The sequence below is a fragment of the Cherax quadricarinatus genome, chromosome 21, assembly GCF_038502225.1.
Source record: "Cherax quadricarinatus isolate ZL_2023a chromosome 21, ASM3850222v1, whole genome shotgun sequence".
Taxonomy (NCBI): Eukaryota; Metazoa; Arthropoda; class Malacostraca; order Decapoda; family Parastacidae; genus Cherax; species Cherax quadricarinatus.
The window spans coordinates 40,649,348-40,668,213 of NC_091312.1; the positions used below are offsets into that span (position 1 = coordinate 40,649,348).

At 39.3% G+C, this 18,866-nt stretch overlaps 1 protein-coding gene across 13 annotated transcripts in view; it reads left to right on the top strand.

Moving 5' to 3' along the window:
* Positions 1-18,866, top strand: part of LOC128689171 (protein AF-10) — a 236,773-nt gene that overhangs the window by 149,547 nt on the left and 68,360 nt on the right. For all 13 annotated transcript variants that reach the window (XR_011392290.1, XR_011392291.1, XR_011392293.1 and 10 more), the window contains one exon: positions 12,511-12,778. Coding sequence is in view for 7 of the 13 variants with exons in the window: in XM_070087402.1 (XP_069943503.1) it covers positions 12,511-12,778 (268 nt within the window). In the remaining 6 variants the exon portion in view is untranslated. The remainder of the gene's footprint in view (positions 1-12,510; positions 12,779-18,866) is intronic.

Consider the following 18,866-nt stretch of genomic DNA (forward strand, 5'->3'; position numbering starts at 1 on the left):
AATGTAAATTTTTTTCTCTTGTGCTGATACAGTAGCTTCTTAATATAAGAGTCTAATAGTGAAAATGGGATGTCTGATTAGTTTGAATTCAGTCCACTGCATTGAAATTACGTAATTGATTTTCCATGGTCTTAGTGTAAAATGACAAATGCCTGATTTTAAGGTGTTATGAGACTGGAATAGCCTGAAATATTTTATGAAAAATTTATTTTTTAAGGGTATAGATAATTTTTCTGCAAAACTGATGTCAAAACTATTTTCAAAGAAATGCACGGTATTTGGCACAGTATAGGGGTTTTTCGTACAAACAAGCAAAGTCATATAATAAGTGAACTGTATTGGGATTTAGCTTCATGACGATTCCATTGTTCTGCAGCCGCTTCCAGAAAGTTCTTGGAGTCATCAATGTAACCACACTTGGGCTGTTAATAAAGATTGGTGGTATAAGTATAATTACCTCTAGAGGATATTATTCAGCATATCTCAGAAACTGATTGCTGAAGTTATACGTATTGGTTTGGGCTCAAAAGCCCACACCTTACTGCCAACTATAGGATGATTTTGAACCCCTTGTGACACAAGAACTGCGCAGTCCCATGCATAACAAGTTGGTTCAAAACCTACCTTGCTTTTGTAGCGTGAGCTATGGTGTTGGATGCACCATCTTCGACAGGTATTGGTGACTTGATAGAAGCTGAAGTGTCCTTGGATGTCCACGTCTTCCACAGTCTAGGAATACGCACACTTGTACACTATGTTCCACAAGTAACAAAAAACAAAAAAAAAGGCACAATACCGTGACTGGAACGATACACAAATAACCCGCACATAAAAGAGAGAAGCTTACAACGACGTTTCGGTCCGACTTGGACCATTTACAAAGTCACACTAACCAAGTCGGACCGAAACGTCGTCGTAAGCTTCTCTCTTTTATGTGCGGGCTATTTGTGTAATGTTCCACAAGATTTGTTCTTTTCACTGTGATATAATTACAGGAAGCTGATCACACTTATCTGTAATTGTTGTGCTGTGTCTGTTGAGATTCTTTTACGCACAAAAATGCATGATCACTGTAGTCTTTGTTATTACAGTGTGATGCACGAGTTGTCTCGACGAAGTTTAAAAGAAATCTACCCCGCAGCGACCCTCGCTGGCCAGGCTTACCATCACGTAAAGGATTCGCTGACACAAGTGTTTTTTCCTTCTTTGCCAAACTGCAACAGTTTGCAACACAAATGCTTGATTTCTTGATATGTCTCAATCACTGAGAGTTCATTATTCTCCAATGTGAATAAAGTGAGGTAGGAGATTTCCTGTTGCAATACGGAGATTAATTACTCTCGTTAACTCACATTGGTTGTAACAATAGTCAGCCACATTAGTTGCAATACTGGTCATAACGCACGGTCATATGCTTCCAATTAAAGTGTTACTGCAGAAGCAAGATGCCATTGCCCTTTCTGAGAAGGGTGGGCCCCTCAGGGCTGAAAAAAGCAGAAGGGGACTGATAAATCCCCCTCCTGGAGAAACTTTCTCCACACACGGTATAATAGTTTAAAATTATTTTCTTGACACTTCAGCCATCTTTAACCTAGGCAGGCTGACTTGACAAGTGACACTTTCACTGTTGCTCGTTGAATTACTGTCTTGCTAGAAGGGCACTGACATCATAGTTCAGGTAACCCTCTAAACTGCAACATCCCCACCCTTCCTTCAGAGTGCAGGCACTGTACTCCCATCTCCAGGATTCAGGTCCAGCTAATTGGACTAGTATGCGTAAACACGCTCGTCCGAGTTTTCTTCTAATCAGTTTCGAGTTCTTGTTCTTTTAGTGTTTACTTTCATCTCTACGGGGAAGTGAATGAGAATTCATCCTTTGTAAGCCATGCTTGGCATAAAAGGTGATTAAGATGCCAAGAGCAAGGGGCTAGTAACCCCTTCTGTATAAATTACTAGGATAAGAGAGGGTGTGTAAAGGTAGAAAGTTGAAAGTGAACATAGATAAGAGAAAGGTGATTTTTTTTTTTTCCAACAAGTCGGCCGTCTCCCACCGAGGCAGGGTGACCCAAAAAAGAAAGAAAATCCCCAAAAAGAAAATACTTTGATCATCATTCAACACTTTCACCACACTCACACATTATCACTGTTTTTGCAGAGGTGCTCAGAATACAACAGTTTAGAAGCATACACATATAAAGATACACAACATATCCCACCAAACTGCCAATATCTCAAACCCCTCCTTTAAAGTGCAGGCATTGTACTTCGAATTTCCAGGACTCAAGTCCGACTATATGAAAATAACCGGTTTCCCTGAATCCCTTCACTAAATATTACACTGCTCACACTCCAACAGATCGTCAGGTCCCAAGTACCATTCGTTTCCACTCCTATCTAACATGCACACGCACGCTTGCTGGAAGTCCAAGCCCCTTGCCCACAAAACCTCCTTTACCCCCTCTCTCCAACCCTTTCGAGGACGACCCCTACCCTGTCTTTCTTCCCCTATAGATTTATATGCTTTCCATGTCATTCTACTTTGATCCATTCTCTCTAAATGACCAACCCACCTCAACAACCCCTCTTCAGCCTCTGACTAATACTTTTATTAACTCCACACCTTTTCCTAATTTTCACACACCAAATTTTCTGCATAATATTTACACCACACATTGCCCTTAAACAGGACATCTCCACTGCCTCCAACCGTCTCCTCGCTGCTGCATTTACCACCCAAGCTTCACACCCATATAAGAGTGTTGGTACTACTATACTTTCATACATTCCCTTCTTTTGCCTCCATAGATAATGTTTTTTAACTCCACATATACCTCAACGCACCACTCACCTTTTTTCCCTCATCAATTCTATGATTAACCTCATCCTTCATAAATCCATCTGCCGACACGTCAACTCCCAAGTATCTGAAAACATTCACTTCTTCCATACTCCTCCTCCCCAATTTGATATCCAATTTTTCTTTATCTAAATCATTTGATACCCTCATCACCTTACTCTTTTCTATGTTCACTTTCAAATTTCTACCTTTACACACATTCCCAAACTCATCCACTAACCTTTGCAATTTTTCTTCAGAATCTCCCATAAGCACAGTATCATCAGCAAAAAGTAACTGTGTCAATTCCCATTTTGAATTTGATTCCCCAAAATTTAATCCCACCCCTCTCCCAAACACCCTAGCATTTACTTCCTTTACACCCAGATCTATAAATATATTAAATAACCATGGTGACATTACACATCCCTGTCTAAGACCTACTTTTACAGGGAAGTAGTCTCCCTCTCTTCTACACACTGTAACCTGAGCCTCACTATCCTCATAAAAACTCTTTACAGCATTTAATAACTTACCACCTATTCCATATACTTGCAACATCTGCCACATTGCTCCTCTATCCACTCTATCATATGCCTTTTCTAAATCCATAAATGCAATAAAAACTTCCCTTCCTTTATCTAAATACTGTTCACATATATGCTTCAATGTAAACACTTGATCTACAAATCCCCTACCCACTCTGAAACCTCCTTGCTCATCTGCAATCCTACATTCTGTCTTACCTCTAAGTCTTTCAATTATAACCCTTCCGTACACTTTTCCTGGTATACTCAGTAAACTTATTCCTCTATAATTTTTACAGTCTCTTTTGTCCCCTTTCCCTTTATATAAAGGGACTATACATGCTCTCCGCCAATCCCTAGGTACCTTCCCCTCTTTCATACATTTATTAAACAAAAGTACCAACCACTCCAACACTATATCCCTCCTTGCTTTTAACATTTCTGTCATGATCCCATCAGTTCCAGCTGCTTTACCCCCTTTCATTCTACGTAATGCCTCACGTACCTCCCCCACACTTACATTCTGCTCTTCTTCACTCCTAAAAGATGGTATACCTCCCTGACCAGTGCATGAAATTACTGCCTCTCTTTCTTCCTTAACATTTAAAAGTTCCTCAAAATATTCTCGCCATCTACCTAATACCTCCCTCTCCCCATCTACTAACTCCCCTACTCTGTTTTTAACTGACAAATCCATACTTTCCCTAGGCTTTCTTAACTTGTTTAACTCTCTCCAAAATTTTTTCTTATTTTCATTAAAATTTCTTGACAGTGCCTCTCCCACTCTTTCATCTGCTCTCCTTTTGCACTCTCTCACCACTCTCTTTACCTTTCTTTTACTCTCCATATACTCTGCTCTTCTTACAACACTTATGCTTTGTAAAAACCTCTCATAAGTTACCTTTTTCTCTTTTATCACACCCTTTACTTCATCATTCCACCAATCACTCCTCTTTCCTCCTGCCCCCACCCTCCTATAACCACAAACTTCTGGCCCACATTCTAATATTGCATTTTTTAAACTATTCCAACCCTCTTCAAACCCCCCCCCCCCCACTGCCCATCTTTGCTCTAGCCCACCTTTCTGCCAATAGCCGCTTATATCTCACCCGAACTTCCTCCTCCCTTAGTTTATACACTTTCACCTCCCTCTTACTTGTTGTTGCCACCTTCCTCTTTTCCCATCTACCTCTTACTCTAACTGTAGCTACAACTAAATAATGATCCGATATATCAGTTGCCCCTCTATAAACATGTACATCCTGGAGCCTACCCATCAACCTTTTATCCACCAATACTTTTTTTTTTTTTTTTCAACAAGTCGGCCGTCTCCCACCGAGGCAGGGTGACCCAAAAAAGAAAGAAAATCCCCAAAAAGAAAATACTTTCATCATCATTCAACACTTTCACCACACTCGCACATTATCACTGTTTTTGCAGAGGTGCTCAGAATACAACAGTCTAGAAGCATACACATATAAAGATACACAACATATCCCTCCAAACTGCCAATATCCCAAACCCCTCCTTTAACCCTTTGAGGGTTGACAGGCCCTCTCCGAAACTCGTTCTCAGGGTCGGCCAAATTTAAAAAAAAAAAAAATTATTTTTTCTTATGAAAAAATAGTTTTTTTTTCTAAACATTATAGGATAAACAAAAAAAAATTTACCATCAATACTTACGGAGATATGGATGCATGAAGTTTGCAGAAAATGAGCCGCGTATGGCAACAGCGGCGACTGCCGCTCACCCGGTAAACTTTGATTTACTTGTATTTGAAGGTTTGTTGTTTTTTTCACTATTTTATTTTTTCACATAACTTATGTGGCCTATAAGACCAAAGTAAGGTGCAATGTACATATATACACTTGTTGTATACAACACAATAAGCACACAAACATAATTATCAATATATTGTTTACAAAACTTGTTTACAAAAACAAACAATACAAAACATTGTTTATTATTATTGTTCTATAATATATATACCAATATACAGTCACTGAACATATTCCTATTAGTTCTGCAGCTTGTGGAACTCTGAAACATGGTGTCATACACAATGGTGTTTTATCTTTCTCCCTCATTCTATCTCTTTCAATCTGTCTCTCTCTTTCTATCTGTCTGTCTATCTCTGTCTCACAGGTACACATAAATACAAGTATACATAGTATAAATTACCTAGGATAACCCAAGAAACCCAGACAAAGTGCTATACTCTGCTTGAAGATGTGAGTAAAAGTGATGACGCAGTCTTGTGGCTCTCTGAGACAGAGAGCTAGATGGATAGACAGGGAGCTTGACAGACAGGCAAATAGACAGACAGAAATGTTAGTATACCAGCAAAAACAAAGGGAGGGCGCTGTTCATCTCATCTTTTGGCATCAGCTCTACCCTCATTTACCCTCATCAAACGTCAGCACTTATCAGATGTTATCTCCCCTTATCTTGTTACTGTCATGGGTGAACATTTATTATTACATATTATTATTATTACCTATTATTATTACTATGTATTATTATTATTATGTATTATTATTATTATGTATTATTATTATTATGTATTATTATTATTATGTATTATTGTTATCATTACGTATTCTTCTTCTTCCTCCTCCTCCTCCTCCTCTTCCTCCTCCTCCTCCTCCTCCTCCTCCTCCTCCTCCTCCTCCTCCTCCTCTTCTTCCTCCTCCTCCTCCTCCTCTTCTTCCTCCTCCTCCTCCTCCTCTTCTTCTTCCTCCTCCTCCTCTTCTTCCTCCTCCTCCTCCTCCTCCTCCTCTGCCTCCTCCTCCTCCTCCTCTTGCCTCCTCCTCCTCTTGCCTCCTCCTCCTCTTGCCTCCTCCTCCTCTTGCCTCCTCCTCCTCTTGCCTCCTCCTCCTCTGCCTCCTCCTCCTCTGCCTCCTCCTCCTCCTCCATTCTTGGAACAAGTTTGAAGAGCTTGTAGTTCATAATCACTATCATTATCATCACCAACGCTCACATCTGAGTCTGGGATTTTGGAAAATAGGAGTTTCCTCTTTGATTCTGGTACAACTGAACGACGGCCCAGCACCAGAGGTGGAAGGCTGTGGGTTGTCTGGGTTTTCCTCACTATTACCCATATTATGGTCATTAGTTTCGGTCAAAACCTCACCAGAACGTTGAAACTCATCTTCACTGTCACTTCCATCTGTATTAGAACTGTCACTGGGGAACAAAAGTGTCCCAATTCGCCGAGGAGTGAGGAACTTCTTACCGCAGGGCACGGTGGAAATTGTGTACTATGATGGCATTCCCACAATGCACCACTGGGTCCCAGATTTTTTTCCTACTGCGTACACACCCACCACACAGACCCATTCTCTCACATCTAGGCTTATCAGCCTTTTCCTGCGATATTTGAGGCCGCTAGAATTTATGCGTACTAGTACGTCAAAAACCCCTACGCGTAAGACGTACTAGTACGACCAAAACCCTCAAAGGGTTAAAGTGCAGGCATTGTACTTCCCATTTCCAGGACTCAAGTCCGACTATATGAAAATAACCGGTTTCCCTGAATCCCTTCACTAATTATTACCCTGCTCACACTCCAACAGATCGTCAGGTCCCAAGTACCATTCGTCTCCATTCACTCCTATCTAACACGCTCACGCACGCTTGCTGGAAGTCCAAGCCCCTTACCCACAAAACCTCCTTTACCCCCTCTCTCCAACCCTTTCGAGGACAACCCCTACCCCGCCTTCCTTCCCCTATAGATTTATATGCTTTCCATGTCATAATACATAATCTATGATACATAATCTAATAAACTACTTTCATTACGTGCTACATCATACCTTGTATATTTATTTATCCTCTTTTTCATAAAATATGTATTACTTATTACCAAATCTCTTTCTACACATAGCTCAATTAAAGGCTCCCCATTTACATTTACCCCTGGCACCCCAAATTTACCTACTACTCCCTCTACAACATTTTTACCCACTTGAGCATTGAAATCCCCAACCACCATTACTCTCACACTTGATTCAAAACTCCCCACGCATTCACTCAACATTTCCCAAAATCTCTCTCTCTCCTCTATGCTTCTCTCTTCTCCAGGTGCATACACGCTTATTATAACCCACTTTTCACATTCAATCTTTATTTTACTCCACATAATCCTTGAATTAATACATTTATAGTCCCTCTTTTCCTGCCATAGCTTATCCTTCAACATTATTGCTACTCCTTCTTTAGCTCTAACTCTATTTGAAACCCCTGACCTAATCCCATTTATTCCTCTCCATTGAAATTCTCCCACCCCCTTCAGCTTTGTTTCACTTAAAGCCAGGACATCCAGCTTCTAATCATTCATAACATCCACAATCATCTCTTTCTTATCATTTGCACAACATCCACACACATTCAGACTTCCCACTTTGACAATTTTCTTCTTATTCTTTTTAGTAATCTTTACAGGAAAAGGGGTTACTAGCCTATTGTTCCTGGCATTTTAGTTGACTTTTACAACACGCATGGCTTACGGAGGAAAGATTCTTATTCCACTTCCCCATGGATATGAAAGGAAAAGTAATAAGACCAAGAACTATTAAGATAAAATCAAAGAAAACTCAGATGAGTGTGTATAAAAAAATGTGTACATGTATGTGTAGTGTGACCTAAGTGTAAGTAGAAGTAGCAAGACATACCTGTAATCTTGCATATTTATGAGACAGACAGAAGACATCAGCAATCCTACCATCATGTAAAACAATTACAGGCTTTCGTTTTACACTCACTTGGCAGGACGGTAGTACCTCCCTGGGTGGTTGCTGTCTATCAACCTACCACATAAGGTGATGAGGGTATCAAATGATTTAAATGAAGGAAAATTGGATATCACATTGGATAAATGGAGTATGGAAGAAGTGAATGTTTTCAGATATTTGGGAGTGACGTGTCAGCGGATGGGTTTATGAAGGATGAGGATGACCATAGAATTGATGAAGTCAAAAAGGTGAGTGGTGTGTTTAGGTATATGTGGAGACAAAAAAGTGTTATCTATGGAGGCAAAGAAAGGAATGTATGAAAGTACGGTGGTACCAACTCTCTAATGTAGGTGTGAAGCTTGGGTTGTCAGTGCTGTATTGAGGAGGCAGTTGGAGGCATTGGAGATGTCCTGTCGAAGGGCAATGTGTGGTGTAAATATTGTGCAGAAAATTCGGAGTGTGGAAATTAGGAGAAGGTGTGGAGTTAATAAAAGTATTAGCCAGAGGGCCGAAGAGGGTTTTTTTTCAAATTCAAAGTTTATTCTCTGTAAGGAGAGCAGAGTATATGGAGAGTAAAAGAAAGGTAAAGAGAGTGGTGAGAGTGCAAAAGGAGAGCAGATGATAGAGTGGGAGAGGCACTGTCAAGAAATTTTAATGAAAATAAGAAAAATTTTTGGAGTTAAACAAGTTAAGAAAGCCTAGGGAAAGTATGGATTTGTAAGTTAAAAACAGAGTAGGGGAGTTAGTAGATGGGGAGATGGAGGTATTAGGTAGATGGCGAGAATATTTTGAGGAGCTTTTAAATGTTAAGGAAGAAAGAGAGGCAGTAATTTCATGCACTGGTCAGGGAGGTATACCATCTTTTAGGAGTGAAGAAGAGCAGAATGTAAGTGCAGGGGAGGTACATGAGGCATTACATAGAATGAAAGGGGGTAAAGCAGCTGGAACTGATGGGATCATGACAGAAATGTTAAAAGCAGGGGGGGATATAGTGTTGGAGTTGTTGGTACTTTTGTTTAATAAATGTATGAAAGAGGGGAAGGTACCTAGGGATTGGCGGAGAGCATGTATTGTCCCTTTATATAAAGGGAAAGGGGACAAAAGAGACTGTAAAAATTATAGAGGAGAAAGTTTACTGAGTATACCAGGAAAAGTGTACAGTAGGGTTATAATTGAAAGACTTAGAGGTAAGACAGAATGTAGGATTGCGGATGAGCAAGGAGGTTTCAGAGTGGGTAGGGGATTTGTAGATCAAGTGTTTACATTGAAGCATATATGTGAACAGTATTTAGATAAAGGTAGGAAAGTTTTTATTGCATTTATGGATTTAGAAAAGGCATATGATAGAGTGGATAGAGGAGCAATGTGGCAGATGTTGCAAGTATATGGAATAGGTGGTAAGTTATTAAATGCTGTAAAGAGTTTTTATGAGGATAGTGAGGCTCAGGTTATGGTGTGTAGAAGAGAGGGAGACTACTTCCCGGTAAAAGTAGGTCTTAGACAGGGATGTGTAATGTCACCATGGTTGTTTAATATATTTATAGATCTGGTTGTAAAGGAAGTAAATGCTAGGGTGTTCGGGAGAGGGGTGGGATTAAATTTTGGGGAATCAAATTCAAAATGGGAATTGACACAGTTACTTTTTGCTGATGATACTGTGCTTATGGGAGATTCTAAAGAAAAATTGCAAAGGTTAGTGGATGAGTTTGGGAATGTGTGTAAAGGTAGAAAGTTGAAAGTGAACATAGAAACGAGTAAGGTGATGAGGGTATCAAATGATTTAGATAAAGAAAAATTGGATATCAAATTGGGGAGGAGGAGTATGGAAGAAGTGAATGTTTTCAGATACTTGGGAGTTGACGTGTCGGCGGATGGATTTATGAAGGATGAAGTTAATCATAGAATTGATGAGGGAAAAAAGGTGAGTGGTGCATTGAGGTATATGTGGAGTCAAAAAACTTTATCTATGGAGGCAAAGAAGGGAACGTATGAAAGTATAGTAGTACCAACACTCTTATATGGGTGTGAAGCTTGGGTGGTAAATGCAGCAGCGAGGAGACGGTTGGAGGCAATGGAGATGTCCTGTTTAAGGGCAATGTGTGGTGTAAGTATTATGCAGAAAATTCGGAGTGTGGAAATTAGGAAAAGGTGTGGAGTTAATAAAAGTATTAGTCAGAGGGCAGAAGAGGGGTTGTTGAGGTGGTTTGGCCATTTAGAGAGAATGGATCAAAGTAGAATGACATGGAAAGCATATAAATCTATAGGGGAAGAAAGACAGGGTAGGGGTCGTCCTCGAAAGGGTTGGAGAGAGGGGGTAAAGGAGGTTTTGTGGGCAAGGGGCTTGGACTTCCAGCAAGCGTGCGTGAGCGTGTTAGATAGGAGTGAATGGAGACGAATGGTACTTGGGACGTGACGATCTGTTGGAGTGAGAGCAGGGTAATATTTAGTGAAGGGATTCAGGGAAACCGGTTATTTTCATATAGTTGGACTTGAGTCCTGGAAATGGGAAGTACAATGCCTGCACTTGAAAGGAGGGGTTTGGGATATTGGCAGTTTGGAGGGATATGTTGTGTATCTTTATATGTGTATGCTTCTAAACTGTTGTATTCTGAGCACCTCTGCAAAAACAGTGATAATGTGTGAGTGTGGTGAAAGTGTTGAATGATCAAAGTATTTTCTTTTTGGGGATTTTCTTTGTTTTTTGGGTCACCCTGCCTCGGTGGGAGACGGCCGACTTGTTGAAAAAAAAAAAAAAAAGGATTACAATGCTGAGTTTACAGAATTTGGGTATTGTTTGGTTTACATGTAGTAAAATAATAATTACAGAGTGTACCACTAGAACACCTAGCATGGCTAGGCATTTCGGGCAAAATTAGTTTAAATCTTAAATTTAAAATATTACTTAGTATGAGGTAAGTTGGTATTATGGCTAAGTGACTAAATACTAGTTTATGAGTTTAGCAATGTGAATTCTTTTGTTTTGGCACAATACATAGTTTCAGTATTGGAGTATCACATGCCAACTTATGACTAGTTAGGATTCATTATTTTAAGATTGAGATTGATATTTCTTTTTATGGTCAAATGGGTGAGTGAGTGTAAGTGTGAACCACCAGGAGGTATTCGTGTAATTAGTTGACAAGTTGTATCAGGGAGATAAGATGTTTTCTAATGGTAGTTTTGAAGGTGATGAATGTGTCTGCAGTTCTAGAGTTTTCAGGTAGGGTGTTCCAGATTTTAGGGCTTTTGACATACATTGAATTTTTGTAAAGGTTTAGTCGGACAGGGGGAATGCCATAGAGATGTTTGTGTCTGGTGTTATGCCTGTGGGTTCTGTCACAACTATCAAGAAAGCATTTTAGGTCAAGGTTAATATTGGAATTTAAGGTCCTGTAGATGTAGATTGCACAGTAGTAAGTGTGGATGTACTGAACAGGAAGTAAGTTTAGATCTATGAAGAGTGGGGGGGGGGGTGTTTCCATGGATGGGATTTAGTGATTATTCTTACTGCGGCTTTTTGTTGGGTTATTATTGGCTTTAGGTGTGTTTGGTCATTTAGAGAGAATGGATCAAAGTAGAATGACATGGAGAGCATATAAATCTATAGAGGAAGGAAGGTGGGGTAGGGATCATCCTCCAGAAAGTTGGAGGGAGGGGGTAAAGGAGGTTTTGTGGGCGAGGGGCTTGGACTTTCAGCTAGCGTGCTTGAGTGTGTTAGATAGGAGTGAATGTAGATGAAGGGTTTTTGGGGACCTGATGAGCTGTTGGAGTGTGTGCAGGGTAATATTTAGTGGAGGGATTCAGGGAAACCAGTTATTTTTATATAGCCGGACTTGAGTCCTGGAAATGGGAAGTACAATGCCTGCACTTTAAAGGAGGGGTTTGGGATATTGGCAGTTGGGAGAGATGTTATATATCTTTATATATGCTTCTAAATTTGTTAAAAAAAAAAAAAAAGAGAGCAAGAAATTTAAAGCAGTGTTCAGTTATTTTAATCAGGCATTTATTTTAACTGAAGAGTCATACTCAAACATGTTTAACTGTCAGATATTTTTTTTTTTTTTATGATTTACATATTCCATTGTGGTTAGTCATGGTGTCTTTAAGCCCATTTCACAGGTTACAGTGCTTTATGCATATTTTTTTTTTTTTAATTTCCCTATTTTTTTGTGCAGCATCAGGAATATATTTTACACTTCTGTAAACTTTTAACTAGTATTATGGTAAATTGTTTAGCAATAAGCAAGGCATTCACTAATATTAATTAATCTTTCAGTAACGATAAATGCAAGATCTTGAACATCATATTTATTTATAAATATTGTATACCATCTCTACCATTTCCCAACTTCATTTGGTAGGGAGGAACTTGTTTAGGAATTAAAAATAAATAGAATCATGTTTTTAAACTAGCTGGTGGTAGCCATACTGGGGGTCCAACTCCTGGTCCAGGAGGTGGAGCAGCAGGACACAGAGGAGCATCACCACATGACAGAAGAGGACCCTCTCCACAAGACAGAAGAGGTACATCTCCTCATGACAGACGTGCTCCACCTCCTCCAATTCCTGTTGAAAATGGGCTGGGCGAGCCTGAGTATCGCTACAGAAGTCCAGGAACAGAACACAGGCAACAGTCACCAATGTTGCCACCGGGAGCTCAACCCAGCCCCACATCACTAAGGTACACGTAGTTTGAAAATATTTTTTTTTAGATTCCCTGGCATTTTATTGCATTTTTAAATTCATAAAGGTTAATGTTTTTAACTTACAACTAGCTGTAGGGTATATTTCCCATTCCTTTTCTTCTACTTGGGATTCTCCTGGGAGCATAGAACAGACACCTACTAAACATTTTGCACAGGGAAGATTGATGATTTTTTCTTGTCTCTCAAACATGCAAAAAGATTGGTATATCATACAAATTTTTACATGTATTCAGTATCTATACACTTGTACTTGCTTTCCTGTTTTTCTTAATACACAGATAATTTGTACATAGGAGACTGAAACTTATGACAACATTTTGGTCTGAGTTGGATCATTAACCATTTCAGGGTTTCGGCCGTACTAGTACGGCTTATGCACCAGGGTTTTTGACGTACTAGTACACGTAAATTCTAGCGGCCTCAAATCTAGTGAGAGAAAGCTGGTAGGCCTACATATGAAAGAATGGGTCTATGTGGTCAGTGTGCGTGGTATAAAAAAATCCTGCAGCACACAGTGCGTAATGAGAAAAAAAAACTTTGTCCTTGTTTTTGGATTAAAACAGCGACTTTGCACTGTATTTTCGTATGGTATTTATTGTTGCATTCTAGTTTTCCTGGTCTCATTTTATAGAATGGAAGACATATTACAGAAATTGAGATGATTTTGATTGGTTTTACAAAGAAAACTACCTTGAAATTGCGCTCAAAGTAGCAGAAATGTTCGATTTTTACCAAAGTTCAAAAGTAAACAAATCATGCTATGCGTCCAATACACGTCAACTGGTGAGTCTAATATTCTTTCACAAGTGCGCTGATAATATTTATACCGTTTCTACACCAATGGAGTAGTCTGCATAACAGTAAATCTTCTATTTTTTGTGAGAATAAAAATTCAAAGTGGAAAGCAAAAGACTGTAAGAGGGGTATGGGGACGTGACTAATGAACAGAGGAAATGTTATTTTAGTGCCAGGAATGTCTTTCTTGTTTATTCCGGACCCTATTCGGAAATTGGCATCTTTCGAAATTTGTGTGAAATTGGCAAAATTGCTAAATTCTGACCACTGTATTGGATAGTTGAAATCGGTAAATGGGTGGTTTCTTGTACTCATTCGATAGAAAAAAATGGAGTTCTAGTGAAATAGTTATGAATTTTGTCGACAAGTACGCTGGAATTGGCCGAAAATAGGGCTCAAAGTGGGCAAAATTGCCGATGTGTAAATATCGTTGAGACCGCTAACTTTGCAAGAGCATAATTCCGTAAGTTTTCCATCAAATTTCATACTTTTGGTGTCATTATGATCGAGAAAAGATTATCTGTCTTTTCATAAGAAAAAAAAAATGATTTTTTTTTGTTTTGAGATTTGGTTGACCCTGAGAACAAGTCTCTGAGAGGGCCTGTCGACCCTGAAAGGGTTAACTAGTCTTACAGAAACACGGTGGAAAGGAATGAGAATGTATACAAGAGGCGATGGGGATGGGAGTAGTGTAACGAGAGGAAGGAAGCGTATTAAAGTAGTTGTAGTTCTGTTGGTGGTGAAAGAAGAAGAAGTAGTATTATTATTAGTAGTAGTAGTAGAAGAAGAAGTAGAAAAAGTAGTGCAGCAGTGGTAAAGTTGGCAGTAAGAAGGTAGTATTGCTATTGAAAAAACAGGGTATATTTGTATAGAGATGTACCTCCCACCTTCAGGATTCTAAGTCCAGCTAACTGGTTTCCATGAATCCCTTCACAAAATATTACCCTGCTCACACTCAAACAGCTCATCAGGTCCCAAAAACCATTTGCCTCCCCTGCTATCTAACACGTTCACTTATGCTTGCTGGATGTCCAAGCCCTTTGCTCACTCCATCCTTTCCTAGGGTGAGCCTTACCCCACCTTCTCTCCACTACAGATTTATGCACCCTCCAGGTCATACTGTTTTGTTCAACCCTCTCTAAATATCCAGACTACTTTAACAACCTCTCCTTAGTCCTTTGAATAATACTTTTAGTAACTCTGTACTTCCTAATCTCAAAACTACGAATTCTGTGCATAATATTTATAACCTACATTGCTCTCAGATGTGACAACTCCACTACCTTCCATCTCCTCCTCACTACAACATTCACAACCCAAGCTTCATACCCGTATAGGAGTGTTAGTGCCACTATACTCTGATACATTCCCGCTTTTGCCTCCACGGATAATGTCCTTTGTCTTCTCAGATGCCCCAGTGCACCACCCACCTTTTTCCCTTCATCAGTTCTGTGGTTCACCTCGTCTTTTATGTACCCATCTGCCAACAAGTCCACTCCCAAATATCTGAACACATTCATTTTCTCCGTACTCCCTCCTTCCAGTCTGATAATCGAGTCTTTCATTACCTAACTTGTTTGTTACCCTCATCAACTTGCTCTTTCCTAAGTTCACTTTCAGTTTCCTTTGATGATCTCACATACTAAATCCCATTTTAAGTCAACCCTTTGCTCCTTTTGTGTAAATTCTTAGCTATTTCGCTAGTTTGCTTTCCGTTTTATTGATTGAGCACAAGAATCTGCCAATTCGTCAATTACAACTACCCTATGAAGTGCACAAAAATCTGTAATTTGTGTCACAACATTATGTACTTCCACAGTAATGTTTCTAACTTGTGTAAAATATTTACCAGAGGAATAAAAATTGTATGAACATGTTTGCAGATAATGCAGAAAAATCTTATGTGAAATTAATAATGAAATTGCATATCCATACAAGAGGATCTGGATACATTGAGTACATGGTGTAATAGATAGGTGATGGAATTTAATGCACGTAAATGCAGTGAACATAGAAAAGAGTAAGGTGATGAGGGTATCAAATGATTTAGATAAAGAAAAATTGGATATCAAATTGGGGAGGAGGAGTATGGAAGAAGTGAATGTTTTCAGATACTTGGGAGTTGACGTGTCGGCGGATGAATTTATGAAGGATGAGGTTAATCATAGAATTGATGAGGGAAAAAAGGTGAGTGGTGCGTTGAGGTATATGTGGAGTCAAAAAACATTATCTATGGAGGCAAAGAAGGGAATGTATGAAAGTATAGTAGTACCAACACTCTTATATGGATGTGAAGCTTGGGTGGTCAATGCAGCAGTGAGGAGACGGTTGGAGGCAGTGGAGATGTCCTGTCTAAGGGCAATGTGTGGTGTAAATATTATGCAGAAAATTCGGAGTGTGGAAATTAGGAGAAGGTGTGGAGTTAATAAAAGCATTAGTCAGAGGGCAGAAGAGGGGTTGTTGAGGTGGTTTGGTCATTTAGAGAGAATGGATCAAAGTAGAATGACATGGAAAGCATATAAATCTATAGGGGAAGGAAAGAGGGGTAGGGGTCGTCCTCGAAAGGGTTGGAAAGAGGGGGTAAAGGAGGTTTTGTGGACGAGGGGCTTGGACTTCCAGCAAGCGTGCATGAGCATGTTAGATAGGAGTGAATGGAGGCGAATGATACTTGGGACCTGACAATCTGTTGGAGTGTGAGCAGGGTAATATTTAGTGAAGGGATTCAGGGAAACCGGTTATTTTCATATAGTCGGACTTGAGTCCTGGAAATGGGAAGTACAATGCCTGCACTTTAAAGGAGGGGTTTGGGATGTTGGCAGTTTGGAGGGATATGTTGTGTATCTTTATATGTGTATGCTTCTAAACTGTTGTATTCTGAGCGCCTCTGCAAAAGCAGTGATAATGTGTGAGTGTGGTGAAAGTGTTGAATGATGATGAAAGTATTTTCTTTTTGGGGATTTTCTTTCTTTTTTGGGTCACCCTGCCTCGGTGGGAGAAGGCCGACTTGTTGAAAAAAAAAAAATGCAGTTTGGAGGGGTATGTTATATATCCTTATATATGCTTCTAAACTGTTGTATCTGGGCACCTCTGCAAATACAGTGATTATGTGAGTGAGGTGAAAGTGTTGAATGATGAAAGTATTTTCTTTTTGGGACACCCTGCCTCGGTGGGAGATGGCCGACTTGTTGAAAAAAAAAAAAAATATGTCATGTAATAGAAATTGCAGAAAGTGAAGTCAGGCCTCATGAATAAAATAAGACTGTGACAAAATATTGAAAGTGTCAAGAGAGAGCGAGCTAGGAGTTATTATTAACCCTTTTGTGTCGTGACCCCTGCTCACACACTTGCTCCCAGGGTTGAAGAATTTTCATAAAAAAAATTATCTCATGAAATGATAGAGAATCTTTTTCTGAAGGTACTGAAACCGAAAGTATGAAATTTGATGGAAAACTTATAAAATTATTTTCTTGTAAAGTTAGCAGTCGACCATATTTACTACGGCAATTTCACCTATTTTGCGCTCTATTTTTGGATACTTCCACTGTTCCAGTTGACTAAACTTCTAGCTATTTCACTAATATTCCTTCTGTTCTAACAAGTGAGTACAAGAAACTGCCCATTTACCTATTTCAAGCACCCAGTAAAGTGATCAGAAATCAGTAATTGGGCCAATTTCACACAAAATTCAACAACTTCCAATTTGAAAATAAGGTCCAGAATAAACAATGTAGACATTCCTGGCAATAAATAATCATTTTCTCTGCTCCTTAGTCACGTTTCCATGCCCCTCTTATATTACGCGTTATTTTCATATAGAATTTTTCTTCCAAAAAAGAAAAAATGGAAAATTTACTTTTAAGCAGACTACTGCATTATTGCAATAATTGTATAAATAATGTCAGTGTATTCCTAAATGTGCATTAGACTGGCCAGTTGGACATGTATTGGACAAGTGATGTCATTTGTGTACCCCTTAATGTCAGCATATATCGAACATTTCCACTACTTTGAGCTCAATTTCAAGCTACGTTCAGTCCTGAAACTAATCAAAATCATCTCTATAGTAGTTTGGTGGACAGCAACCACCCAGGGAGGTACTACCGTCCTGCCAAGTGAGTGTGAAACCGAAACCTGTAACTGTTTTACTTGATGGTAGGATTGCTGGTGTCCTTTTTTCTGTCTCATAAACAGGCTGGGTAACAGGTATATCTTGCTACTTCTACTTACACTTAGGTCACACTACACAGGCACATGCATATATGTACATACACACATCTAGGTTTTTCTTCACTTTTTTTAATAGGTCTTCTTTATTTATTCTATTCTCCATGGGGAGGTAGAAAAGAATCTTTCCTCTGTAAGCCATGTGTGCTGTATGCGGCAACTAAAATGCCGGGAGCAATGGTCTAGTAACCCCTTCTCCTGTAGAAAATAATAAAAAAGTGATAAACTTTATAAAATTGGGATGCTTGAATGTGTGTGGATGAAGTGTGGATGATAAAAAAGAGATGATTGCTAATGTTATGAATGAGAAGAAGTTGGATGTCCTAGCTCTAAGCAAAACAAAGCTGAAGGGGGTAGGTGAGTTTCAGTAAGGAGAAATAAAAGGGGATTAGATCAGGAATATCTGAGAGAATTAGAGCGAAGGAAGGGGTAGCAATAATAAAAAATCGGTTATGGAATGAAAAGAGTGATACATAAATGTATAAATGCAAGGATTATGTGGATTAAAATAAGGGTCAGATGCAAAAAGTAGATCATAATAATTGTGGATGCACCTGGAGAAGAGAGGAGTGTAGAGGAGAGAGATTTTGGGGGATGTTAAATGAGTGTGTAGGAACTTTTGAACCAATTGTGGTACGGAACCCAAATACTAAAGTAGGAGAAATGTTTAAAGAGGGTGTGGTAGGTAAATTTGGAGTTCCAGGTGTAAATGATAATGGGGGCCCTTTGATTGAACTTTGTATGGAAAGGGGTTTGATTATAGGTAAATACAAATTTTAAGAAAGAGGATAAATAAGTATACAAGATGTTATGTAGGGCATAATGACAGTAGTTTGTTGGATTACATATTGGTAGATAAAAGACTGTTGGGTAGATTTCAAGATGTACAGACAGATGTATCAGCTCACATTTTACTTGTCGTTATAGTGGGAGCAAAAAGTAGATGGGATACAAGGAAAATGGGAGCAGCAAGTAAGAGAGAGAGGTGAAGGTTTATAAGCTAAAGCGAGGAGTCAGTTAGGGAAAGATATAAACAACTATTGG